Raw genomic sequence first — 25,384 nt, forward strand, 5'->3', positions numbered from 1 at the left:
AGACACACCAGAAGAGGGCATCAGATCTCATTACGGGTGGTTGTGAGCCACCATGTGGTTGCTGGGATTTGAACTCAGGTCCTCTGGAAGAACAGTCAGTGCTCTTAATCTCTGGGCCATCTCCCCAGCCTGTCTTTTTTTTTCGTTTTGTTTCTTAAAGGCAATTTTTATGGTCTTATATGAATCAGTTAGCACCTTAGGATTTTCCAGATAACTTGTGTCTGCCAAATGATACTCAGTTCATCTGTCGGGGCACGTGAAACTGTTAATAAGAACTTTCTTCTAGCATGACATGACCAAAGAGGGGGAAAATAAAGATCTGGATGGGGCTGGCAACAACTGGTTTTCCACTAACCCCAAATTACAGAAGTGTGAGTGTTAGCATAAGGAGCAAAAGCCCTAAAAACACATTTTAAAAAGTACACTTTTAAGATTAAAATTAGAAATAAGAAACTAAGACTTCTTTTTTATACGATTTTTAAAAATAACCTCCAGTTTTCCCAAGCCCCGCGAAACCTTCCCAATACCTCTCATTTAAACATGCTAGATTTCTCCCACAAAACAGAAAGCCCATTTATCCTGGCGTCCCCTGAGGTTTAACTTAGGTTTTGGTTGGTGGGGAGGGGTTATTATTATTTTTTCATTTTTACTGTTTGAAATATTTTATATAAACAACAGCTTCCCCTTGGCTCTCCTTCCGGCTTCTCCTCCCAGTTTTATGAGCTCTTTGTTTTCAAACCCGCTAAGTTCACAAGGTGCTGCCTGTGTGCGCACACGGGTGTAGGTCCGTCTGCCGGAGCTTGGTTAGGAGCTGCTGGATCTCTTGAGGAAAATGAACTTAGTCTTAGTTTTCTTTTTTCTTTTTTCCTCCCCCCCCCCCCCGAAGCTTTCTCTGTGTAGCCCTGGCTGTCCTGGAACTCACTCTGTAGACCAGGCTAGCCTCGAACTCAGAAATCCGCCTGCCTCTGCCTCCCAAGGGCTGGGATTTAAGGCTTGTGCCACCACTGCCCGCTAGCCATCAGTTTTCGATGGCTCCTCGGCAGGGGGACTTTGTGACTGGGATTTTTGTCTGGCTTGGTCTTGCGCAGATCTCGGGCATGCAGTAATAACGGCTGTAAAATGATGTGTGCAACTCTATCTTTCCTCATCCGGGTCGCATGGCTTTGACGCAATTCTTCCTGACTTCTGACCCCTGCAGTCTTTCGGCTTCCTCTTCCATGACTATCCCCGAACCTTGGGAGGAGGGTCTGCTATGTAGATGTTTCTCTTTGGGTGAGTTGTGGCTCTCCGTGTTAATTGTCACCTATCAACAAAAAGAAGCCATAGGTGAGGGTTCGAGGTGAAGTAATCTACCGATAGAGAGATGAGCGCTTGGGAGGCGGTTTAATTCTGTGTTCGTTTAGCATAATAATAATAGTAGTTGGTTCTTCCCTTGAACCCAGCATCTACCCAGTCCCAGGCACTTGGTGTTACTAAAGATGCTAGATGTGAGTTCCCTTTTGTAGAGTGGGCCTTAAATCCAGCCAGAAAGTGGTTGGTCGCTATCATAAATAACACGTGTGCCCTTTTGCATTGGTTGGCAGGTCTTTCTAGGAACTCGCTATTGTGGCTTCAGAGCTGAGGGCTTTACCTGCTTAGTGCCTTCACATGCATAGCGTCTTCCAGCATCTGTGGGGATGAAGCTCCCTTCCCAGTGGGTACCAGCTTGATTTTTCTGTGTTCTGTAACTCAAAAACATGACTCAAATACATGAAGTCTTCTTTTGATTTTTTTTAATATTTATTTTCTATATTCTTTGTTTACAATCTAAAAGCTTTCCCCTTTCCCAGTCCCCCCCCCCATATGTCCCATAAGTCCTCTTCTCTCCATCCATTCTCCTATCTTTCCCCCTCCCTTTTCTCTGTCCTGGTACTCCCCTACAATGCTGGATCAAGCCTTTCCAGGATCAGGGCCCGCTTCTTCCTTCTTCATGGGAATCATTTGATATGCTAATTGTATCTTCTGTATTCAGAGCTTCAGGGCACTGAATATCCACGTATCAATGATTGCATTCCATGTGTATTCTTTTGTGATTGTGTTACCTTGCTTAGGATGAGATTTTCCAGTTCTGTCCATTTGCCTAAAAAATTCATGAATTCATTGTTTTTAATTGCTGAATAGTACTCCATTGTATATATATACCACATTTTCTGTATCCATTCCTCCATTGAGGGACATCTGGGTTCTTTCCAGCTTCTGGCTATTATAAATAAGGCTGCTATGAACATAGTGGAGCATGTGTCCTTATTGCATGCTGGGGAATCCTCTGGGTATATGCCCAGGAGAGGTATAGCAGGGTCCTCCAGAAGTGTCATGCCCAGTTTTCTTAGGAACTGCCAGACTGATTTCCATAGTGGTTGTACCATCTTACAATCCCACCAGCAGTGAAGGAGTGTTCCTCTTTCTCTACATCCTTGCTAACACCTGCTGTCTCCAGAGTTTTTGTTCTTAGCCCTTCTGACTGGTGTGAGGTGAAATCTCAGGGTTGTTTTGATTTGCATTTCCGTAATGGCTAATGATGTTGAGCATTTCTTAAGGTGCTTCTCGGCCATCCGAATTTTTTCAGGTGAAAATTCTTTGTTTAGGTCTGTACCCCATTTTTTTAATAAGGTTATTTGGTTCCCTGGGGTCTAACTTTTGTTTCAAAGATTTATTTTATGTATATGACTACACTGTAGCTGCCTTCAGACACACCAGAAGAGGGCACTGGATCCCATTACTGATAGTTGTGAGCCACCATGTGGTTGCTGGGAATTGAACTCAGGACCTCTGGAAGCGCAGTCAGTGCTCTTAACTGCTGAGCCATCTCTCCAGCCTACATGAAGTCTTTAGTAATAGGGTCTTACCTCTCAGAATACCAGCAGCAGTAGAAATGACCTGGGACCTTTTGGGGGAGGGTCTATGGGATCCCACTAACCAACAAACTTCTGATGTGTGTGTGTGTGTGTGTGTGTGTGTGTAGGTTTTCATATGGCTTTTCAAAGGCCTTTAGACTTAGATGTCCTTTCCAGGATTCCCTCCTCTGTCAGTCCCTCTCACCCCTGAACTGCCCCCTCACCCCTGACCCCACTCCACCCTACCCTTCCTGTTCCATTGTTCTCCATTTATTCTCCAAACTACTTTACAAATTCCTTATCTTCTTTCCAGCTCTCTTTTCGGCTCTCTAAAATATGAGTGGACTGTCCTTACTGGCGGGGCACTAATTAGTGTGTGTGTCTCCTGTTGGGATACAGTGTGAACTGGACAGGCAGGCCTGTTTACAGACTTTTCTTCGTGGTTTGGAACTGCCACGTCCTGTTGTAGAGAGAAAGCAGGACCGTTTTGTGGTAGGAGAGAGAGCAGGTAGAGTCAGGGATTAAAAGGAGGGCAAGGTCTTCCTATGGGATTTCATGTTTTTTAATCACCTGTCTATCACTTATTGTGGGCATGCGCACGCATGCATGTGTGTGTGTGTGCATACACACCTGTCAACAGTAGGTATGCCGAGGTCAGAGGATGACTTCCGGTAGTTGGTTCTCTCCTTCCTTCCACCATTGTGTGTCTGGAGACGGAACTCAAGTTGTCAGCCTTGAAACTAGTGCTTGTACCTTCAGAGGATCTCCCCAGCCACTTACTGCTGTTTAGAGGACAGCGAGAGTTGAGATATGCTGAGCGGGAAAGTCCTGAGGGGATGGGAGGGAGGCAGTGAGGAGACCCGAGCCTCGTTTTCAGTGTCCCTGGTTCATAGACTGACATGGGTTAGAATGGGGGTGCGGGGGAGGCAGTGCCGGAAGTGAAGCCTTGCTGGCACTATTTCCTTGGAGTGAGCTGCTCTGGTGGAAGCCACTAATGGTTAAGCCCAGTGGATATTGTCGGACCCTTCTTGTCCCAGCTTAGGTGGTTTGATGTAGCCATTCCATCCTAGAGCGAGCCTTTGCCTTGGTTTCTGACTTTTTCAATTTATTAAAACTGAACTTCAGTTCTTTCACTTGCAGAATGGAGATGCTATTGTCTTCGTTGTTTATGGACTGTTTTGTTTTTGTTTTTGTTTTTGTTTTTTTTCGAGACAGGGTTTCTCTGTGTAGCCCTGACTGTCTTGGAACTCACTCTGTAGACCAGCCTGGCCTTGAACTCAGAAATCCACCTGCCTCTGCCTCCCAGAGTGCTGGGATTACAGGTGTGTGCCACCACTGCCTGGCTATGGACTGTTTTCATCACAAAGTGGAATATATATGTATGTGTGTATATATATATACACACACACATAATAAATATATATGTATGTATATATATACACACATACATGTATATATACACATTTATATATACATACATGTATATATACACATTTTTATATATACACATACATACATACATGTGTATATACACATTTATATATATACACATACATACATACATACATGTATATATACACATTTATATATACACATACATACATGTATATATACACATTTTTATATATACACACATACATACATACGTGTGTATATACACATACATACATATATGTATATATACACATTTTTATATATACACATACATACATGTGTATATACACATTTATATATACACATATACATACATACATGTATATATACACATTTATATATACACACACATACATACACATGTATGTATACACCTTTTCTCACTCGGATGCGTCTCCTTCAATCGTCTTACACCGTGGCCTCAGTTCCAGGTGTATTTAGGTCACTTTCCCTCTTATCTCCCCATCAGCCTAGTTCCCCCGCCCTCACTTCTTTTTGTGTCATCACTGACTGGATAAACTGGCCTAGGGCACCCTGACCAGACCTGCCAAGATCAGAACTTCTTTTTCTATTTCAACTTTGACCTCCTCATCCCCCAGAGCAGTAGATGCTGCCACCATTTCCGCTCTCCGTGAGCAGCCACAGCTGTGCTCTCTGATTTCAAGTCTCTCACCCTGACAGACAGACGGCGGACCTTAGCCTCGGCTGTGGCACTGGAGAGTAGTGCCTCCCTTCGGTCCTCTGTGAGTCCTACCCATCCTCACCGTTCTCTTGTTAGAATTTAAACCTGCCTGTCTGATAGTAATGCTCTCTCTTGAGTGTCTGTTTTGTTGTTGTTGTTTTTTGTTTGTTTGTTTGTTTTTTACAAATCCTTGCACTGGCTTCCATGATTTGCTCTTGTCAACTTTATTTTCACAAATATCAGCCTCAGCCACATGCTCTTCCTCTGTAACCAGTGAGTGACATTTAATCTTAGCTCCAGACCACTGTTCAACTGATCATGGTTTTCTTTGTTTGGAATACTTTCTTCTTCTCCTTCTCCTTCTCCCTCTCCTTCTCCTTCTCCTTCTCCTTCTCCTTCTCCTTCTCCCTCTCCCTCTCCTTCTCTCTCTCCCTCTCCTTCCCCTCCCCTTCCCACTCCCTCCTCCTCCTCCTTCTTCTTCTTCCTCCTCCTCCTCTTCCTCCTCTTCCTCTTCTCCCCCTTCCTCTTCCTCTTCCTCCTCCTCCTCTCCCTTCTTTCCCCTCTCCTCTTCTTCCTCTTCTGCCTTCTCTCTTCCTCTTCTTCCTCCTCCTCTTCCTTCTCCTTCTCCTCTTCCTCTTTCTCCTTCTCCTCTTCTTCCCATTCTTCTTTTTTTTTTTCGGGGTGAGAATGCAACCCAGGGGGTCTTTACGAGCATCACTGAGTATGCTTCCTTCACCTGCACCCCCGGGCACCGGATATTGTTTATTAATTTTACCGTTTATATGTATGGGTCTGTGTCTCCCCCTTCTGTCTCTGTGACTGTTACCAAGCTTAGCTCCCACTTTGCTAACATGTGAGCTGCCAGTTTTTACGGTGTCCTCTTTTACTTGCCGGCCTGTCCAGTTTGAGAATGAGAGCACTCCTGAGTGTGGTGTGCATTGCTGTTCAAGCTTACAAAAGAGGAGAACAGAAAACTTTCTGTGGATTCCCTTTCAAAGATGCAGACTGTGAAGAGACAGGAGGGGACGGACCGGCATCCCACTGAAGCCAGCTCTAGAAAATCAAGACACTCCAACAGCAAGGGGATTGGCTTGCTGTTGGAGTGTCTTGATTTTGATTGGAGCGTGATCCAGGCTGGGATCCCCCAGCATCTCCCAGATTTGCCTGTCCCCTTTGAGAGTCAGCATACGGGTTCTTCCTTAGGCCTTTGTAAGGTGACAGCCTGTGTCTGGACTGCCAGAACTACCCACTGGATTTAGGCAGAGCATGTCCAGTTGGTACTTTCCCTACCTGGCGGCCTAGCTGCTGGGAATGTGCTGGGCTCTCACTAGCGTGCACTAACGCACTAACATGATGGTGCGCACGGGTACAGTGCTCTCTGGGATGCCAGTGGGGTTTGACCTTTTCTTCTGTACTTCCTCTCCGCACTTTATCCAGCAGAAGCTTTTAGAAGAACCTCATTTGTGTTACGTTTTAAGGGCGGATGCAGGCTTTCCTGTTTTTATATTCTATTCTCTGCTCTCATGGGGGTGAGGAGCCTGACTGTGAGTGAGCTCTTTTGAAAAGTATTGCTTCCCTTTTATTGGTGCCTGTGTGTTCCGGATGAAAGGAAGCACCTTTTCTCCCCCATCTCTTTTCAAACCCTTCTGCGCCATTTCTTTATTTTGCAATGCTATGTGAGTCACCCTTTTCCCTAGGCTCATAAAAAAAAAAAAAAAAAAAAAAAACATCATTTTTATTTTATGCCATGGACATAACTGATGAACCTTACTTCTGTTGGCTCAGGTTTTTGTGATTTTTCTTCTCCCTGCAGTCATTTCTTGTAGTGTGTTCATCTTTTATAGGGGTCATTTTGGTTCCTGTGGTTGTATAAATACCACAAATCTCACCCAATCTAACCAGCACACTAAAAGTGCCTTAGTGTTCACTCTTCTGTATGGGAGGAATTTAGGAATATTTTTTCTGTCTTGCTTCTGTTAATTAAGATGGAGGCTATAGTTGAAAGCGGTTGCCTTTGTGTTATTGTTTTCATAATTTTAAGGATTATTTTCATCTAACGAGTGATATTTATTGTATTTACTGATTACCACGGGTCTCAGTCAGTGTCCTATTGCTGGGAAAAGACACCATGACCAAGGCAACTCTTACGAAGGACAACATTTCACTGGGGCCGGCTCACACATTTAGAGGATCAGTCCATTATTAGCATGATGTCATGTGGGCAGATGTGGTGCTGGAGAGGTATCTGAGAGTTCTACCTCTGGATTCACAGGCTGTACAGAGAGAGAGACACTTTGAAACCCCAAAGCCACCTCCGATGATACCCTTCCTCCAATAAGGCCATACCTTCTCTAACAAGGTCACACACCACTCCCTGGGGACCAAGCATTCAAAGCTATGGGGGGGGGTCATTCTTATTGAGACCACCACACCATCATATATTTTAAATTCTATCAACCTTTAGTTCATTAATGACATTTTGACTTATAGATAGCCCGGAGTCTATCCTTGAGCGGATACTTTTTTAAACAAGAAAAGATATGCTTATATTTATTTCCTGAGGTAAGTCAACAAAAACTATCATATCCCTTAAAAAGCATTTGATTAAAAAGATTCCCAAAAGGCATAATAAGGAGTTTGGAGCATTCTCATTGGATAAGCTGGTTGCAAAGGTTGTGGGATGTATAAAAGGTCACTAGCATTTTGTGTGTAAGAGGGGCCTAGGACAATGGAATTCACTGGCATTTTGATGAGAGATTACTGTATCAGTCACAAGGTTGCAGGTTCTGGGAATCCAAGATCTCAAGTGTTATGAATAACTCTCAGGGTCACATGCAAAATGAGTTTTAAGCCCTTGAATATTTTCTCTTTGCATGACACTGACCTTGCAGCTGTAATTTATAACTTCTGCTGGAGTTGATACGAGCTGCCGAACCCTTTGATTTTTTTTTTTCATGTACAAAGCTGGGTCACTCTGACTTGTCTGAAACAATTGGTCGCAAAATTTGAAATTTTACTTTTTGTCAAAGTTATATATATATATATTTTTTTTTCTCATAAGATCACTAAAGTATAATTCCTGAGGTGGAAAAAATTATTCTTGTAAAGTTATGTGTTAAATGGTCCCATCTTTCCATATTCCAAACTAAGTTAATTAAATTCTGTAACTGTGCAACTCTCCCTCCTCCCCACTTCCATCCCTCCCCCCTCCCCCTTCCTCTCCCTCCTCCGCCCTGCCCTTATCTCCATACTTTCCCCTCCTCTTCCTCCTTTTGTTTTTCTTCTGGATAGGGAACATAAAATTCACTTTGCTATACCATATATAGTGTTATAAAACATTTCATTTAATGCAAACTTTAATGAAATAACTCTTATTATAACCCATATTTTACAGGTAAGGAAGCTAAAGATCTATAGAGATCTCCAGGAAATGGGAGGTTTTAGGGACGAACTGAACAGTGGGTTATAATCAGAACATAACATTTATTTATTTATTTATTTTTTATGTATTTATTTATTCAGCTGGTATTGGTTGACTGCCAGGCTCTGAGGGAGGCAATAGAAATGGTCAAAGGTTTGGGAGTCAGTGGAGGGTGGTAGGGGCCGGAGGGTGGTAGGGGCCGGAGGATGTTGAAGACTGAAGTTCTACAAGCAGCAAAAGAGATGGTTCTGAGAGGTCTTAAAGGTGGGATAGAGCGGTCGAACCTTTCTCTGGAGATGGTGAGGAGTCTTGGAGCATGTTCAGTCGTGTTTGTGCAGGAGCAAAGTCAGTACACAGGGAGGTGCACAGACGGCAGGGCAGATGTGGAGGGGATCAGATTAGAAGTGAATGGCTCGTAGCAGCAGTTTGCTGCCATCCTAGGCGAGAGGAGAAGGATACATTTAGGGAGCAGAGTAGAAACAGAGTTGCAGCCAGTTAGTGTCATCTGGGTAGCAGTGGTTAAAGTAGAACCAGGAAATCACCTTTGCGATTGTGGTAATAAGTAGTTGGGGATATTTTGGAACAAAATCAGAAATATTTAAATAAGAATAAATTAGGAAAGAAAGAAGAAAGGGAGAGAGGGAGGGAGGGAAGAAGGAGCTGAGTGAAGGAGCTGAGTTTTGTTTTGAGACAGGATCTTACCCAGTACACCATGTTGGCCAAGTACTCATGTAGCCTGCGCTGGCCTTGCACTCAACATAATCCTCCTGTCTCAGTAATTCTCAGAAATTTGAGGCTAGCCTGGGCTACACAGTGAGACCTTGCCTCAAAAATGTTACCAATCATGGATAGACATAGATTCTGTAACTTACAGTCTCAGGCCTAAATTACAGAACCAATTCAGGCAGCCTTAGGAAGTATTTTTCTTTAGATGAAACAATCATTTGGAACACAGCATGCTTTTATATGTTAATTTTATTTTTATAAAAAAAATCTGTAACTGATTGTCAGTGCGCAAGCACTAAGCAATTACTAACTTCCAATTTTACCTCTCTGTGTCGCACCCCCCTGAAGCAGCTTCAAATCATTATATTTTTCGGTATAGTTGTAGCAGCATATATTGGCTTTTCAAACTTGGATAATATCCAGATTTGAAAGCTAAGGGTTCCTCTCCCATTGCTTCCGTAACAGCATTTACAGCGGGGCTGTGATCTGTCCATTGTTCACTTTACAGCACCTGTGTATTTACTGCTTAGCCTGTGATAGCCCAGAGACTCTCGCTGTGGTAGAGAGAGATACAGCTTAGCCTGTGATAGCCCAGAGACTCTCGCTGTGGTAGAAAGAGATATAGCTTAGCCCGTGATAGTCCAGAGACTCTCGCTGTGGTAGAGAGAGATACAGCTTAGCCTGTGATAGCCCAGAGACTCTCGCTGTGGTAGAGAGAGATACAGCTTAGCCTGTGATAGCCCAGAGACTCTCACTGTAGTATAGAGAGATATAGCTTAGCCTGTGATAGCCCCGAGACTGACTCTGTGGTAGAGAGAGATATAGCTTAGCCTGTGATAGCCCAGAGACTCTTGCTGTGGTGGAGATACAGCTTAGCCTGTGATAGCCCAGAGACTCTCGCTGTGGTACAGAGAGATACAGCAGAGGGACTCAGACACCGCAGAAACTTATTTTTCCTCCATGTGCTTCCATCTTTGCCTCACGGCTTCCTAGCACGTGGCTTTCTTTCTTCATCAAACAGTGTCTGTTCTGGGGCTTACCTGGGCTTACCTGTTCATGTCCCAGGAGGGAGGAAGAAATTGAAAGCAAGCGACTTTGCCTTTAAAGTTTCTCTGACAGATCGCACCGTCTACAGACTTACATTTCCTTTCCCACGGGGCAGTTGTGTGTTCCGATCCAGTTGCTCAGTGTGTCGAGCCCACAGTCCGGGGGGGCTCTGTTATACAGGGAAGATGAATTTTAGGGAGTCATTTTATGGTGGAGTTGGGACCATGTCTGTGCCTCACAGATGAAGAGTCTGATGCCTTCAGGTTCTCCTGGTTTCTCTTCTGGCTTTCTTTCCTAAATCCTTTTCATTCTGATGTGTGAAGCTGCTGGTGTTTGCAGTCTGTTCAGAAACAGCCGAGTGTCTGTCCATGGGCTATTTTTTAAATAACACACACACACACATACACACACATATATTATATTGTTATGACATGTGCATATGTGTGTGTGCATGTAGTGGGTATGGAGTATGTGAATGTGTGTGTGTACATGAATGTATATGTGGTGTGTGGGTGCGTATATGTCTGTTTATGTGTGCACATGTCTGTATGAGTGTGTTGTGTGGTATGTGTGTGTTTGCATGAGTGTGTCTGTGTGTGGTGTTGTGTGTGTTGTTGTTGTTGTTGCTGCTTACTCTTAGGTTGAATAAATGAAGTTGTTTCTGTGATTGCTGGAGTCACTAAAGTTTTTTGGGGAGCATCATGGCAAATATATTGTTTGGGGTTTTTTTTTGTATTTATTGTTGTCTACACTGAGAGCGTGATGTCTGTGTGCACGTGTGTGCAGGCTCCCACGTGTTGAATCAATAAGAAGCGGCAGCGGATGTGGTTAGTGCCCAGGGAGCAGCAGTCACTTTGGGATTCATTCATTCATTCATTCATTCACTCATTCATTCATCCATTCAGTCAGCGGTCACCCACAGTTACTCAACTTTGCCACGGAGTGAGCCAGCACTTTGCTTTCTGAAGGACTGCGACAGTTAACTGTGGTCCCAGGTTAAGCAGCAATCATCAGGTCTTCAGTGTCCTTTCCTAAGAGGAGAGTTGTGTCCTCCGACCGTGAGAGGAGCTTTGGGACAGTTGGTAATGTGACTAAGGGGAGGGGCTTTCTGTGACGTTCCCATGACCTCGACGTCGGACTTCTCCTATTTCTGGAATGCGTTTGCTGAAATGGGTACAGTAATCTCTAACACCCAAATTCCTGTCCTTGAGGGTTAAACACATATTTATTATTATTTTAAATTATGTGTGTGGGTAGATACGCATGACTGCAGGTGTTCACGGAGGCCGGGGGTATGTGATCGCCACGGAGGAGCTGTTGTTACTAGAAGTTGTGACATGACCCCTGGGAACTAATTTGGGTCCCCTAGAAAAGAAATGCTCCCTCTTAATTGCGGGGCTCTCTCCAGGCCAAAGGAATTTTTAATATAGTAGAGGAGATTAAAATAAATTTTCTTCTGACTCCATCGCTTGCTGCCCTGGCGCGTGAAACAAGTTCTTACCCGAACTGTAGTTCTCGCTGGAACAAAGGCTGCGCATGCAGAAGGCTTCGTTCATGTTTGTACTACGAACTATCTGTGGGCCAGATGGAAGGTCTATTCCTTGTTCCCTTACTGCGGGGTCACGGTTAACAGAGCTGCTCTGGACTAACTGTAGAGCCGGGATTGTTACAGAGGAAAAGCAAGCGTTGTACGGTTTCTCACCAACAGCTAAGAGGCTCGGGAAAGTGCCACTTTTACCATCCCTGCGGCTTTTGAACTGCTAGGAACGTGTCATGTGGCCTCGCCACCACCAGGGGGCAGCAAGAGGAACCGCATTCCTAGCGTGGGAAGTGGAGAGCCAGAAATAACCAGAGACTAGCAAGCAGTAGGAGTAGCTACCCTCGGAATCACACTTTCAGACTCACCGAGTTCAGGCACTTGGATCCGGTTGCTATTCATAGTAATATGAAATGCACACGTGCAAATATTTAAATAACACATAGTAGATTAGCTTTTGAGGTTATAAAACGATAGGGAGGTTCCTGAGACTAAAAGCGCGTGGTGCATACACAAGCTGATACCGCTGTTATCAGTGCCTTTAGAAAACGAGGCATTGCGGGTCTCGGGCTTTGGAGACCGCCAGCTCTAGAGCTTTATAGCTCTCTATCAAATTGCAAGCATCTGGTAAGTGGAGATTAAGTCTGAGAGATAGGTCCTTAATGGAGAGAGTAAGCAAGCAGGAACCCAGAGCGAGCCGAAGGACCAGGCTGGGAGCATAATTACTTTGGGAATAAAAGGAAATAGTGTAAGAGATAAAGACAGCGGTTTCTGCAAAGGGAGAAAGTGGTCATCTGTCATGGGAGATGCCGCCAGGTGGCGCTGCGCCTCCTTTCCGTGGGATCTGTAGTATTAATTTAGGGGCGCCATGTGCTCCTCTGATGACTGATATCACCGAGCTCTGTGTTTACAGAGGAGGCCTGCAAACCTCAGAGTAAAACCCCTCACCGGGACGTAATGTAGTCAGTGAGGGTCTTAGTGTGTGATCCCAAGGACTTGAAAAGAAAAACCAGAACAGCAAAAGGAAACAATTGAAAAACCAGATCTAAACTGGGCCCGGCGAGGCTGAGGGGCACGGGGTCGAGGCCTGCCTGGGCTGTGGACTGTGTTAAAGGCCAGCAAGGCCCCGTTTCACATTACAAACGACAGAAATGCCTGGGATGAAGTGTGGTGAGAGGGATTGCCTGCAAGGGGCTGGGCCCTAGGTTAGGTCCAGTCATCGTCCCTCTGAAAGAATTTTTTTTTTTTTACATAAAAATTAAACTGCTTTATGTGGGTTTTTCTGTCTTGTCAATGCTTTTTATATTCTAAGAAAAATAGCAGGCTATCTGAGTTCAGATCTCTAAAACTCACGTGAAGAGAAAGGGAAAAAATGTAGCTGAAATGCACATATAAACTAGAAGCTGTAAACTGGGACATCACTGGCCCCATTAGAACAATGCATGGACACGTTTTTGTACTGTGGTATATTTTAAAGCAGCTGTTCTCAACTTTCCTAATTTTAATTTGAAAATGGTTTGGAATACTGGGCTTCTGTGCATCACATTAGAGCCTCTGATTAGCAAAGGTGGCCCCACTACTACCCATCGGGCGGCTGTTTTCACAGATGCAGCAGCTAAAGGAGCCTATGTTTTAAGATTGCTTTCCTGGTTCTCCCTGTCAGCACACCTTTTCTTTCTGGAGAGAAAGAAGATTGCAGTGAGATCCGAGTGTTATGTTTTTCAAAATTGTCCTTGACAACATTCTAATGTGCCGTTGGCTTTTGTCGTTTGGGGGAGAGTGGTTCCCCAGCTCCTGAAAAACCTCATGCACGCAGTTCTTCACATGTGCTGGGGAGGGAATCCAACCTTCAGGGCTGACACTTCAAGTCCACGGGCACAGTCAGCTCTGTCTGGAACTAATTATCAGCTTGGCGAATTCTCTGGATTCCCTGGTAATGCTCTCTCTTGCTGGTATATTGTTCAACTTCAGGGCAGAGAGAAAAAGGGGGAGGCATGGAGAAGCCAAACCAAAACCACCAGCGAACTGAGTTCAGTCATGATCGGACATTAGGATTCCGAGGCAGTAGGGATATTGATAGGAAAGTAGAAACTTTTGAAAATGATAGGGCGTTTGAATTGTCTTTGAATTTTAAGTGAGAGTGCTTTTCAGTAACCCACGTGTTATAGCCCTTGCTCGCAATCATACATTGTAACAGATTTTAATTCCTTTAATTAAGCATGGTTAGCAAGGCAGCTGGCAGAGGCAGCATTGGAAACGAGATGCCCAGAACAACCAGTTTCACAGGTTAATCATTTACACTGAGTCTTCTACTCTGGAAGTGACTGAGTGCTTGGCTGTCCTGTGTTGGGTAGTGGGACAGGAAAAGATCCCCGCCCTACCCTGCAGTGTTCATTTAGAAGAGGTAAGGATGAAAACGCACCAGTATTCTGGAACCTGCCACAGGAGAGGCGGGGGCTCACTGGGTGTTCTGTAGGGTCAGCGCTGAGAAAGCAGCAGACAGTGGGAGGAGGTTTCAGAGAGCGTGACACACAAGGGAGACCTGGGAGTAGTGGGGACAGTCAGCTTGTTCTGGGGAAACCATGAGCAGTGGATCCAGCAGAACCATGGGGCAGGATAGCATGTGGTGAGAAACTCAAGAAGGCGGCCTGGAGTTGGATGGATGGGGAGGGTGGATCTGGGAGGACAGACCTGGGAGGATGGACCTGGGAGGACCTGGGAGGACCTGGGGGAATGGATCTGGGAGGATGGATCTGGGAGGATCTAGGAGGATGGATATGGGAGGACAGACCTGGGAGGATCTAGGAGGATGGATCTGGGAGGACCTAGTAGGACCTGGGAGGATGGATCTGGCAGGACCTGGGAGGACCTGGGAGGATGGATCTGGGAGGACCTGGGAGGATGGATCTGGGAAGACCTGGGAGGATGGATCTGGGAGGATCTAGGAGGATGGATCTGGACCTCGGAGGAAGGAACTGGGAGGACCTAGGAGGATGGGTCTTGGAGGACAGATCTGGGAGGATCTGGGAGGGAGGACCTAGGAGCAGTTGGGCAGAGGTGAAACCAGGATCAGAATGTACTGTGGGAAAATTTATTTTTTGTAAACGTTTTCCGGCTCATGTAATATTAGGCACAGCAAATATTTGACCGCTAACTTTCTCTGAACATACACCACACACTAGGAGAGGTCCTTTTAGCTAATTGCATTATTGAACGGTTATTTTAGAGTTGGGGAAGCAAAAGTAAGTAACTTGTCCAAGGCCATACAAGTAGTTACAGATACTGACACAATTCCAGCCAGGCAGGCCGGCGACAAAGCTCGGACACATCCACAGGGATGGGCATCTTTCTGGAAGCAGGTTGTGTGTTTTACGTATGTTGTCAGCGTCTGCTGTTTATTGCAAGTGTAAAAAACAGACATGTTCTCTCTCTCTCCCCTCAAAACCTCAGCCCCAAGAATACTGTTGCCGTACTCCTGGCCCCAGCTGCACACATTAGAGACACATTTACTGGATGCTTCTGTTGGATGGAGCTAAGCGGTGTGTGCAGACACAGGCAGCAATCTTTAGAACTGCCTTTCGGTTTATGGCTCAGACACACACTCTCGGGGTACTGGACACTCTGCAAGCATTCTGTAAACTTGCCTGCCTTCTCTAACATACCTGTGAGCATTCGCATAATTGAGGTTGTATCAGTGCCCAACCTATAACATGGAGATTTGTGAGTGGCTCACACCGCGACAGGTTGTGGTCGTTCATTCTTCAGCATCGGAAAAGACAAGGTGTGGCGTGGGTGCTCACAGGGCACTTCCAGGGTCCCCTTTAAGCGCCAAGATCCAAACAAAGCAGTTTAAATCCCCAAATTGGGCAAAACCAATTTGCCACTAGATGGAGCTCTGGCTATTTGGGTAGAAAAAAAAAAGGCATAGAGGAGGGACTATTAAATCAGTCACTTTGAGCCCCTGGTATTCTTGCAGTCCTTGGCTTTTAATTGTAGAAAGCATCTTTGTTCTTTGCCTGACCTGCGGAGTGATGTCACTGCCTTTCTTCCTGTGTGCTGACTTTGACACAAGCCAGATGGCCACTGTGATCCGTAGGCGCCCAGGCGGCCTGGTACAGCGGTTGATGAAACAGAATAGGAAGACGTTTTATGGTCAGCTGCGGGAGCTCAGAGAGGCCGCAGCTTTGCTAAGTAATTACATTTACCGCACATACTTTATCCCTCTCGGGGAAGGGGCTCATGGAGGAAAAAAAAAAAAACCCTACATTTTTATTTACGGCGTTGTGAGGTATAGACCTTTGATCTTTTATTAGCCAGTAGTCTGCTACAAAGGCATGCAGTCTTTGCCTGCTCCGCAGTCACTCGTGAAAATGACATCTTTATTTATGTCTAACGGTTCTCTCAGGCTGCACATTGTGATTCTTAAACTCCCACCCCCACCACCATACCTCCAGTCAGTAACACAAAAAATGTTTTAGTTCTGTAGTGAGTTTAGTTTGGGGAAGTCAGAGTTCAGGCATGTTAATACAAGCAGAGTTCGGTCAGATATACTCCAGAGCGATTTGGGCAAATATATTACTGTTTATTACATGTTTGCTCTTCAAGGGAGTTAGGAGAGTCCGGGAAAAGACTTTTATTTCGGGGTGGGGAATGGAGGGAGATGACGGCCAGGAAATGAGCAGGACTTTAGTTTCATTCCATCTTTGGACACTGGGCAGTTGCAGTTACTTAACGTGGTGATTTTAAATAAAACAGGAGAGATTGATCATCACCGAGTATTCTCCACTTTCATTTGAAGTTAGTCCACACCAATCCTAGCCCTGCGTGAGATGTTTACGCACCAATCCCAGCCCTGCGTGAGATGTTTACGCACCAATCCCAGCCCTGCGTGAGATGTTTATGCACCAATCACAGCCCTGCGTGAGATGTTTATGCACCAATCACAGCCCTGCGCGAGATGTTTATGCACCAATCACCGCCCTGTATGGCATGCTTCCGAAAAATCCAGCAAGCTGGACTTTTGTCTTAAGTTTAACATCCTATAGGTTGGAGATTCTTCTACATGATTCATTTCCAAAGACTTCAGTCATATATATATATATATATATATATATATATATATATAATACCCCTTTCAATGCTAGGTCATGAGTTCTACTCACAGAATTTTATTTAGAAGGTATAAATCATAAAATTGAACGAAGGGCGCGTTCTCTATGCTTTATTCAAATTTAACAGTTTGTGAAGTCTCATAGTTGTCCTTAGTTTTTTTGGCTTTTTTCCCCCCTTGTCTTAAAGGGCAAGTCTCTACGTAAGGACACATTTTGGCTCTGCTGTTAAATGACCATTTCCACACTGCGCTCGCTGTGTCCTTGGATTGTTGAGCCTTGATTTCAGTCACATACGTATTAGAGATAAAACCAGCCTCCTCAGCGTAGAGCAAGAGTTCATGATGTCAGTGAGAGTCAGCTATCCACCCGAAACCGAGGCAGCATGGTTTATTAACAGTGCGTGTGCTTAGCCCTAGCTATACCCAAACCACCCGTTGTTCCATGAATGTGCCTAACATTTTAATTCGTTGTTTTCTTTTTCCCCTCTCAGCTTTTGCCGCTTCCTCTGCCTCTGGGATTGTCACTGAAGATACCACCACGATGTCTGCCTTCAACCTCCTGCACTTGGTGACAAAGAGCCAGCCCGTGGCCCAGAGAGCCTGTGGGCTCCCCTCAGGTTTCTGATTGTTGTACTGTTGTGGGGCACGGGGCTGAGTGGGTAATTCTGCCATAGGAAATGGTACACCAGTATGTTTTACTAAACTCCGAGTCTCTTTTATTTGGACTCCAATTTAAAGTTGGAGGTTGCTTACAAACTCTCACTCTCCTCTGAGTAACATCCATTTCCATGGTCTTTTCAATACCGGAGACACCGCCCAGGTCCCTTACCCAGTACACACTTGTCGCTAGTGATGCCCGTGGTGTCTTCTTCTTCTCCAGTGCACGGGAGGTAGAGCATTCGGCTTGCTGTGGGAATGCCCACCTTCTCGCTGTACATGTGGCTGGTTCTTTAGGGAAAAAAGTGAAATTGAGCAACTTTAAGTTAACTTTGTCACTTATACTGTGGCTAAGAAGTAAAGAGTTTCTATTAACAAGAACCAAATAAACAGAACGGATATATCATGTTCCAAATTGGTTCTAAAATTAGAACCATGGGCTGGAGAAATGGCTCAGGGGTTAAGACCACCAAATGCTCTTCCAGAGGTCCTGCGTTCAGTTCCCAGTAACCACACGGCTCACGGTCGTCTGTGATGGGATCCGATGCCCTCTTCTGGTGTGTGTGTCTAAAGACACTTAACAGTGTACTCACATACATAAAATAAATAATTCTTAACAAATAAAAATAAGATAAATTAGAACCACTATACTTTTAAAAAAAGTGATTTTAAAGCACTTAAACCAAAGAAGCATAAAAGTTTAAACTTTCACTGCGTGTCTATAACAAGTTAGCATTTCAATTTTATTGTGAAATTCGCAGTGACCAAATGTTTTATTTCAGTGAATATGATTGTTAATATTATTTATAGTCCCATTACTATACATATCTTTATCAACATATTGGATAGGGAATTTATATTATTAAACACTAAGAATGGAATACACTCCGTGAACAGTGGGGATATGATGATGATAAACAAGGTCAGTTGATTGGCTTTTCAACAAGTAGAAGAGAGAGCTAAAACCTTAGGAGGCGCTCAGACTGTATGGCGGTGTGGCTAGACCGGATATGCCTGTGTCTGGGGCGGAGTAGGGAACCAGAGCTGAGAGATTCTGGCTGCCTTCTGAAGGGCACTTATGTTCTGGAAGGGAGGCAGGTCTCTGGAGCTCAGGGGGTCTCCACAAGGGAGATGGCTGATCACTAAGCATGAGCAGCGGTTAACTGCACGGCCCAGAGTGTCGGATTTCTGAGTTCGAGGTCAGCCTGGTCTACCGAGTGAGTTCCAAGACAGCCAGGGCTACACAGAGAAACCCTGTCTCGAAAAAACAAAACAAAACAAAATGAGTGGTGTGTGGCAGGAAATAGGTGGTCTGTGTGGGTAGCGAGTGGAAGAGCAGAGGAAGGAAGTTTAGGCACAGCAGGAAGTCCTGGGAATGACGCGCCCATGGGTGCCGAAGTTGTCACTGGTATTCCATACAGCTGGCGGAGCGTGGAGGAGGGCGGGCGCTGGGTTCTCCAACGTTAGGGCACGAGATGGTGCCTTGATTTCAAGTGTCAGGGAAGGCTCTTGTGAAAAGTAGATTTTACGTTGTTGATCTGTGACAACTCACAGGTAAATACTGCCTTACGCACAGAGCCCCGCCCCCCTGCACTTGTCTCCCTGCCCCTTGCGCCCTGCGCTGACCCCACGTCATAGAGTAGATGGGTTTGAGGCTGCGCGTTGTCATGGAGAGGTGGGAGTCTTGAAGATGGTGACAAGAGCAGATGGGAAAAGGTAAGGGTAGACTACAGGGAGAAGATGGCTGGAACTTTCGCAAAGGGTAGACTCTAGGGACAGGCGGGCTGTGGCCCTGGTAAGGCTCGCCCATGGCACTGTGAGGGAAAGCTCGTTCACTGCAGTCTTTCCACCTTGTATAGACGCGCGCAACGACTGCACCATAAACGTACAGCTAAGGTTCGAGTCTGTATTTCCCCCCAACCTGTTGTGAACTATGGGAAGAAGCCCCACACATAGTTTCGTAGGGAGGGCTTGCTATCTCCACAGTGGAGGCACGGAGTTTACAGAAGTAACTTACTAGGCAGTGTATCCCTTAAAATGTAACGGGAAGTGTTCTGTGAGGAACCTGTTGAGTTGAAATGCAAATGGCTTTAACTTTTGGTGAGATAAATTCAGCAAAACCGGTAAGGAGCAAACCATGCCAGTCCCGTGCCTGGCAAGCGATCCGGATCCAGACTGATGGAAATTGCAATCTGGGTTTGACTCTTACTGTCTGGGGGTCGTAGTGCCGGTATTTTCAAAAGAAAGACAATAATAGGTCCTGCCCAAAATGGTTGCTGCGAGAATTAAGTAGATTAGCATATCAAAAAGCTTAGGACACTGCCGCCCCAGAGTAAGCACCTTAGATGTTTTCACTAGGCTTATTACAAAAGTCCATATATTTATATCCTTTTTGTTCTGTTTTGTTTTGTTTTGTTTTTGAGACTGGGTTTCTCTGTGTAGCCCTGGCTGTCCTGGAACTCACTTTGTTGACCAGGCTGGCCTTGAACTCAGAAATCCGCCTGCCTCTGCCTCCCAGAGTGCTGGGATTACAGGAGTGCGCCATCACCGCCGGCTAATATATTTATATCCTTTTGGAGTTATATTTTTCCACAAAAATAGGCTTTTAAAAAACATTTAAATGTGTATAAATACATTCTCATTTAACTACTTTTACTTTAACAGGAACCATAAATGCATGATGCTTGAGATTATAACCTATCTCCATCTATTGTCTCTTGAACACTGATGTTTTTTATGTGTCTGTGTGTGTGTGTCTCTGTGTGTGTGTATCTATGTGTGTGTGTATGTGTCTGTGTCTGCGTGTGTCTGTGGGTGTATATATCTGTGTCTATCTGTCTGTGTCTGTGTGTGTTTGTGTGTGTCTGTGTGTCTGTGTCTGACTCAGTGTCTGTGTCTGACTCTGTGTCTGTGTGTGTCTGTATGTATATCTGTGTGTGTATGTCTATGTCTGTGTCTGTCTGTGTGTGTCTGTGGGTGTGGGTATGTCTGTGTGTCTGTGTGTGTGTCTATGTCTGTGGGTGTGTCTGTGTATATGTGTGTGTGTCTGTGTGTGTGTGTCTGTCTGTATGTCTGTCTGTGTCTGTGTGTGACTATGTTTGTGTCTTGTGTGTATCTGTATGTCTGTCTGTGTGTGTCTGTATGTCTTTGTGTCTGTGTCTATGTCTGTGTGTGGGTGTGTCTGTGGGTGTGTATGTGTCTGTGTGTGTCTGTGTGTATCTATATGTCTGTCTGTATGTGTCTGTATGTCTTTGTGTCTGTGTCTATGTCTGTCTGTGTATGTGTCTGTGTGTGTGTGTGTATGTATGTGTGTGTGTTTTACCTCTGTGCAGTGCTGGCAGTCGGGTGTGTTGCTCTTTCTGTCTACCACATTGCCCCTGGGGATTAGACTCTCTCTACCCCGTAGCCAGGCTTGACTGCACGTGCCTTTCCCTGCGGAGCCATCTTGCGAGTCCCCGAGCCTGTGTTTGATGTGTTTATTCCCTGTGGATGTTGTCTAGTACCAGACATCAAGTTCTGTAACTGTGTGTCCTCCACTCTCACTGCCCCATATTGACAGGAACCCGGAGAGCCTTTATCCTTCTTCCCTAGGACTTGCAGATGCGTTTTAGCTGGCAAACAAGTTGGTTAGAGTTTCCCTAACTTTCGAGGGTCATTCGGGTTTGAAGCGGAGCTCGCTCGCTATCTATTCCTCTAGTGGGATTTTACTCTCTGAGAGGCAGACATGCTGAAGAAGTTGTTAGATTTAGTGACAGTGATACAAACTGAGCTTTCAGATTTAAAAATGTCACAGCGATAACCTTAGCCTTTATGACTTGGTACAAAGGGGGAAAGAGGACGAATTGGGAGGCATAGGAAATTAAGATGAAAATTTTATTTCTTGCTTTAAATCCCTGTTCCTTGGCCTAAACCCATTATGACAGAAATGTCTGTAAATCAAAAAAGATTTTGGTTCCTTATCCCCATTAAATTTGAGTACTGAATAATAATTCAACATTGAATAACAAATTAATTTTGAATAATTATTCAACATTGAGTTGTGCATTGATTTTGAATAGTAATTCAATGTGAAATAACTCTAGAGCTAAAAGGAACTAATGATTGAAACCGGCCTCTAAGATTAATTGTAACCGGGCTGGCCTGCATGGAGGCTGTAGCTCAGAAAGTGATTTATCACTTTTCAAGTCTGGCTTGCCTTCTTATTTTTTTAATAACGCATAATTTTAACTTAGAGCTTATTAGGTGCATCTAAGTTACGGTTAGCTCATGTTTGTCATTAAAGGTAATTTTTCTCACTCAGAATTTCTTGGTAATTTCCTATGACAGCTTCCTGTAAGTGTTATAAAGCACTCTGGGACGGAAGCAGAAACGTTGACCACAGTCCTTTCGCTGGCTTGTGCGTGACCTTGGACACATCTGTGAACCTGTCCAGATTTCATTCTCTTTTTCTTTAAAACAAAGAAGAAAAGTTAGATAATCTGTTCTATTATGGAATTCTGTTTATTCTTCTTAGCTACAGTTTTAATTTTTGGCTTGAGGTGAATTACATCCCAAATGTCAGGATTATTACTCTAGACTTACAGAAAAGTCTGCTAGGTAGTGCTTGGAGACTTGAACCCCTGGTCACTAAAGCAAGATGAAAGGATTATCGGAAGAGGGTCAAAATTTGATGCACAGTTTTAATACTAGGGAAAATTAGGTGTTGTGGTAGCTTAGATCAGATATCATGGTAGTTTTTAGCTAACTCAAGGTGCCTGTCTAGACAGGCCTGAGTCTAGTGATAAGTCACAGTTCACACCGTGCACACAATAAGCAGTTGAGACTTTGATGTCACTTTTTGACATATTTAACAAGCCAGCCCACGACTATTAGGTTGTTTGTGAGGAAGATATAACATTCTAGTGGATACATTGCAACTCCCAAGGGCGCATGCTGAAAATGGGGTTTGAAATACATAGGCCGTCCTCTGTGAGAGGGGAACTCTGTGAACCAGGGGGTTCATGGGGCTTGTGACCCCAGAACATGGCACAGTGTCTGCTGGTTAGTATTTCTTAAATGAATAATAAACATCTGGAAAGTTTATGTGTCTATGAGGTCATACTATAACAAAGAGTGGGGACTCATTCGAGATTACTTTATATGGGAAGATTAGGAGTGAAGTTTATAGCTTATGTGCCTTTCAAATTTATTTTCAAAAGGCAATTTATTCTCATTTTATTATATTTTTACAGTATAGTGGATGTCTTAGGTATAGACTATAGTATTTTCAGTTAAATAGCAAAAATAAAAACACAGATACACTCCATATAAATACACACATATACACAATACATATATATACACATATACACACATATATACATACATACACACATATACATATACACACATATATACATATACACATACACACATATATACAGATAATATACATATATATACATATACACATATAAATATACATACACACATATATACATATACACATACACACATATATACAGATAATATACACATATATACATATACACATATAAATACACATACACACATATATACACACATATACACATATGTATGTACCCACATATATATACACACATATATGTATACATATACACATATTATATACACATGTACATACACACACATATATATGTACCATCTAGAATTTCTTTGCCTTTTTCTCTAAAATAATATGTTTAAAAAAAAAAGGCTGGAGAGATGGCTCAGAGGTTAAGAGCACTGATTGCTCTTCTAGAGGTCCTGAGTTCAATTCCCAGCAACCACATGGTGGCTCACAACCATCTGTAATGAGATCCGATGCCCTCTTCTGGTGTGTCTGAAGGCAGTTAAAACAGTGTACTCATATACATAAAATAAATAAGTAAATCTTTAAAAAAATATGTTTGTTGGTTTATTAACTGTTTGAAGTGCATACATAGAAAGAATTAAGAATTCTGGCTCCTGGGAGGCAGAGGCAGGCGAATTTCTGAGTTCGAGGCCAGCCTGGTCTACAGAGTGAGTTCCAGGACAGCCAGGGCTATACAGAGAAACCCTGTCTCGAAAAATCCAAATCCAAAAAACAAACAAACAAACAAAAAAAAAAAAACAAAAAAAGGAAAAAAAAAAGAAAGGAAGAAAGAAAGAATTCTGGCTCATCTGTTCACGCCTGTGGAGCAAATTAGTATGTTTGTACTTTATTGACTTTAAACAAAGCTTATTACAGATGCACACAACAGCATCTCTGTAAAGTAAAAAGCACTGTTTTCAATTAAACTGACAGTAGTTCATTAGTAGGAACTGGTGTTACAGCTGCTTTAAAACAGCCCGCCTACCCACTGGAGTCAGCACACTTTCTACGTTAGTGCTGCTGAACAGGCCTGTTGAAACCCGACCGCCTCCACGGGCCTTCGGTAGACTGTGGTCTTCTAGGAAACAAAGCCGCCAACCAACCATACCCACAGTTTTGTGGATGCGATGTGTTTTTAGTTTCCCATTTTCTATTGTTCTTGGTCTAAAGCTCTTCAGCTCTATGAGTGGAGTTCAGAGCCTGTTCTAAGGCAGACAGGGAACCACTGTGAAATGGGTCAGAATTCAGCAGTTCTCTGTTGTGTGCATGTGATATGTATGTGTGCACACGCAAGCATGCAGTTCACAGTTCTACAGGATTGATGTGGGGTGTGTGTGTGTGTGTGTGTGCACACGTGAGCATGCAGTTCTACAGGCTTGATGCGGGGCCTCGTACATGCTGTGTACACTAACAGGCCAGGAGCGGTTTGTTTGTTTAAAGAGGAATAACTTTAAAAAACAGACAATTTTCAATGTAGTTTACAACAGATTTAGAAAGCAGCTGACTGGTTGTTACACCCGCCTTCCAGTAGGTGGCGCTGGCTTTACATTTCTTGCACAGCTTGTACTGCATTAAACACATAGGTGCATTGTAAAAATCTGAAAGTATGTAAGGAATATCCAGTTAAGAACACATGGATTTACAGACTACACTTTCCCTGTCTATACTGTGTCATGACAGTGTGTGTAGAATGAAACCTTTTCTGTTTTCAATAGGACTCCAACCCTCTTTGCTTGACGTTTCTTGGAAATGTCTTTCATAATAGACTTTCTACAAACTAAAACAAGTTTCTGTAAATTAACTTATCTTGTACCAAATGGCTGATTTTTCAGTAATTTATAGCTTTATATGCAGCTAGATTTTCTGCAGCGGACCACCCAAGAATTAAAAGAAAATTGTACATTTTGTTTTGTCATGTTTTGGATTTTTATAGAATCTTGAGATGTTATTAGTTAAACGTGTTGACTGTTAAGCATGGATCAGTTTTTGCATGAATGAAATATTTTAGGAGACTGGGAAAATTATATTTTAAATGTTTATTAATGAGTTGATTAATGAGTTGAGTATTTTTGAAACAGGATTTGGTAGATTTATAATATGGTAAAGTTTCAATTAATACTGAAAACTTGATACGTAGTATATGTTTTAAAAATTATTGGTAGAGAGTGAATATTTCGTCAAGGCTGATTTGTCACAAAATAACGTATATGTATAAATTAAGGTGCTGGGTATATGCCTTACCAAACTTTGTTAAGTGGCAAATAAATTAGTAATTACAAAATCCATAGAACAAAATCAGTAGTTACAAACTCTCTAACACAGTAGAACTGTCAAGACAGGTATGAAGAATATCTTAAACACATCTCAGAATCTTTTTTGAAAATTAAGTCTATCAATGACCGAAAAGGATGTAAAATATCACTGTCTCCAGCAGTTCTACAGGATCAGAAGGTCAGGACAAGATGAATGTGGAGACACTTCAGAGAGAGGGTGTTTCTGTATTTACACATGCGCACAGAGATGTCATGGAAAAGACCAGAGGGG

At 43.6% G+C, this 25,384-nt stretch overlaps 1 protein-coding gene across 2 annotated transcripts in view; it reads left to right on the forward strand.

The window, feature by feature from the left end:
* Positions 1–25,384, forward strand: part of Msrb3 (methionine sulfoxide reductase B3) — a 133,288-nt gene that overhangs the window by 20,749 nt on the left and 87,155 nt on the right. For both annotated transcript variants that reach the window (XM_052166046.1, XM_052166045.1), the window contains one exon: positions 17,322–17,447. In XM_052166046.1, coding sequence (XP_052022006.1) covers positions 17,322–17,447 — 126 coding nt within the window. The remainder of the gene's footprint in view (positions 1–17,321; positions 17,448–25,384) is intronic.

This window comes from Apodemus sylvaticus, chromosome 20 (assembly GCF_947179515.1).
Source record: "Apodemus sylvaticus chromosome 20, mApoSyl1.1, whole genome shotgun sequence".
Lineage (NCBI taxonomy): Eukaryota > Metazoa > Chordata > Mammalia > Rodentia > Muridae > Apodemus > Apodemus sylvaticus.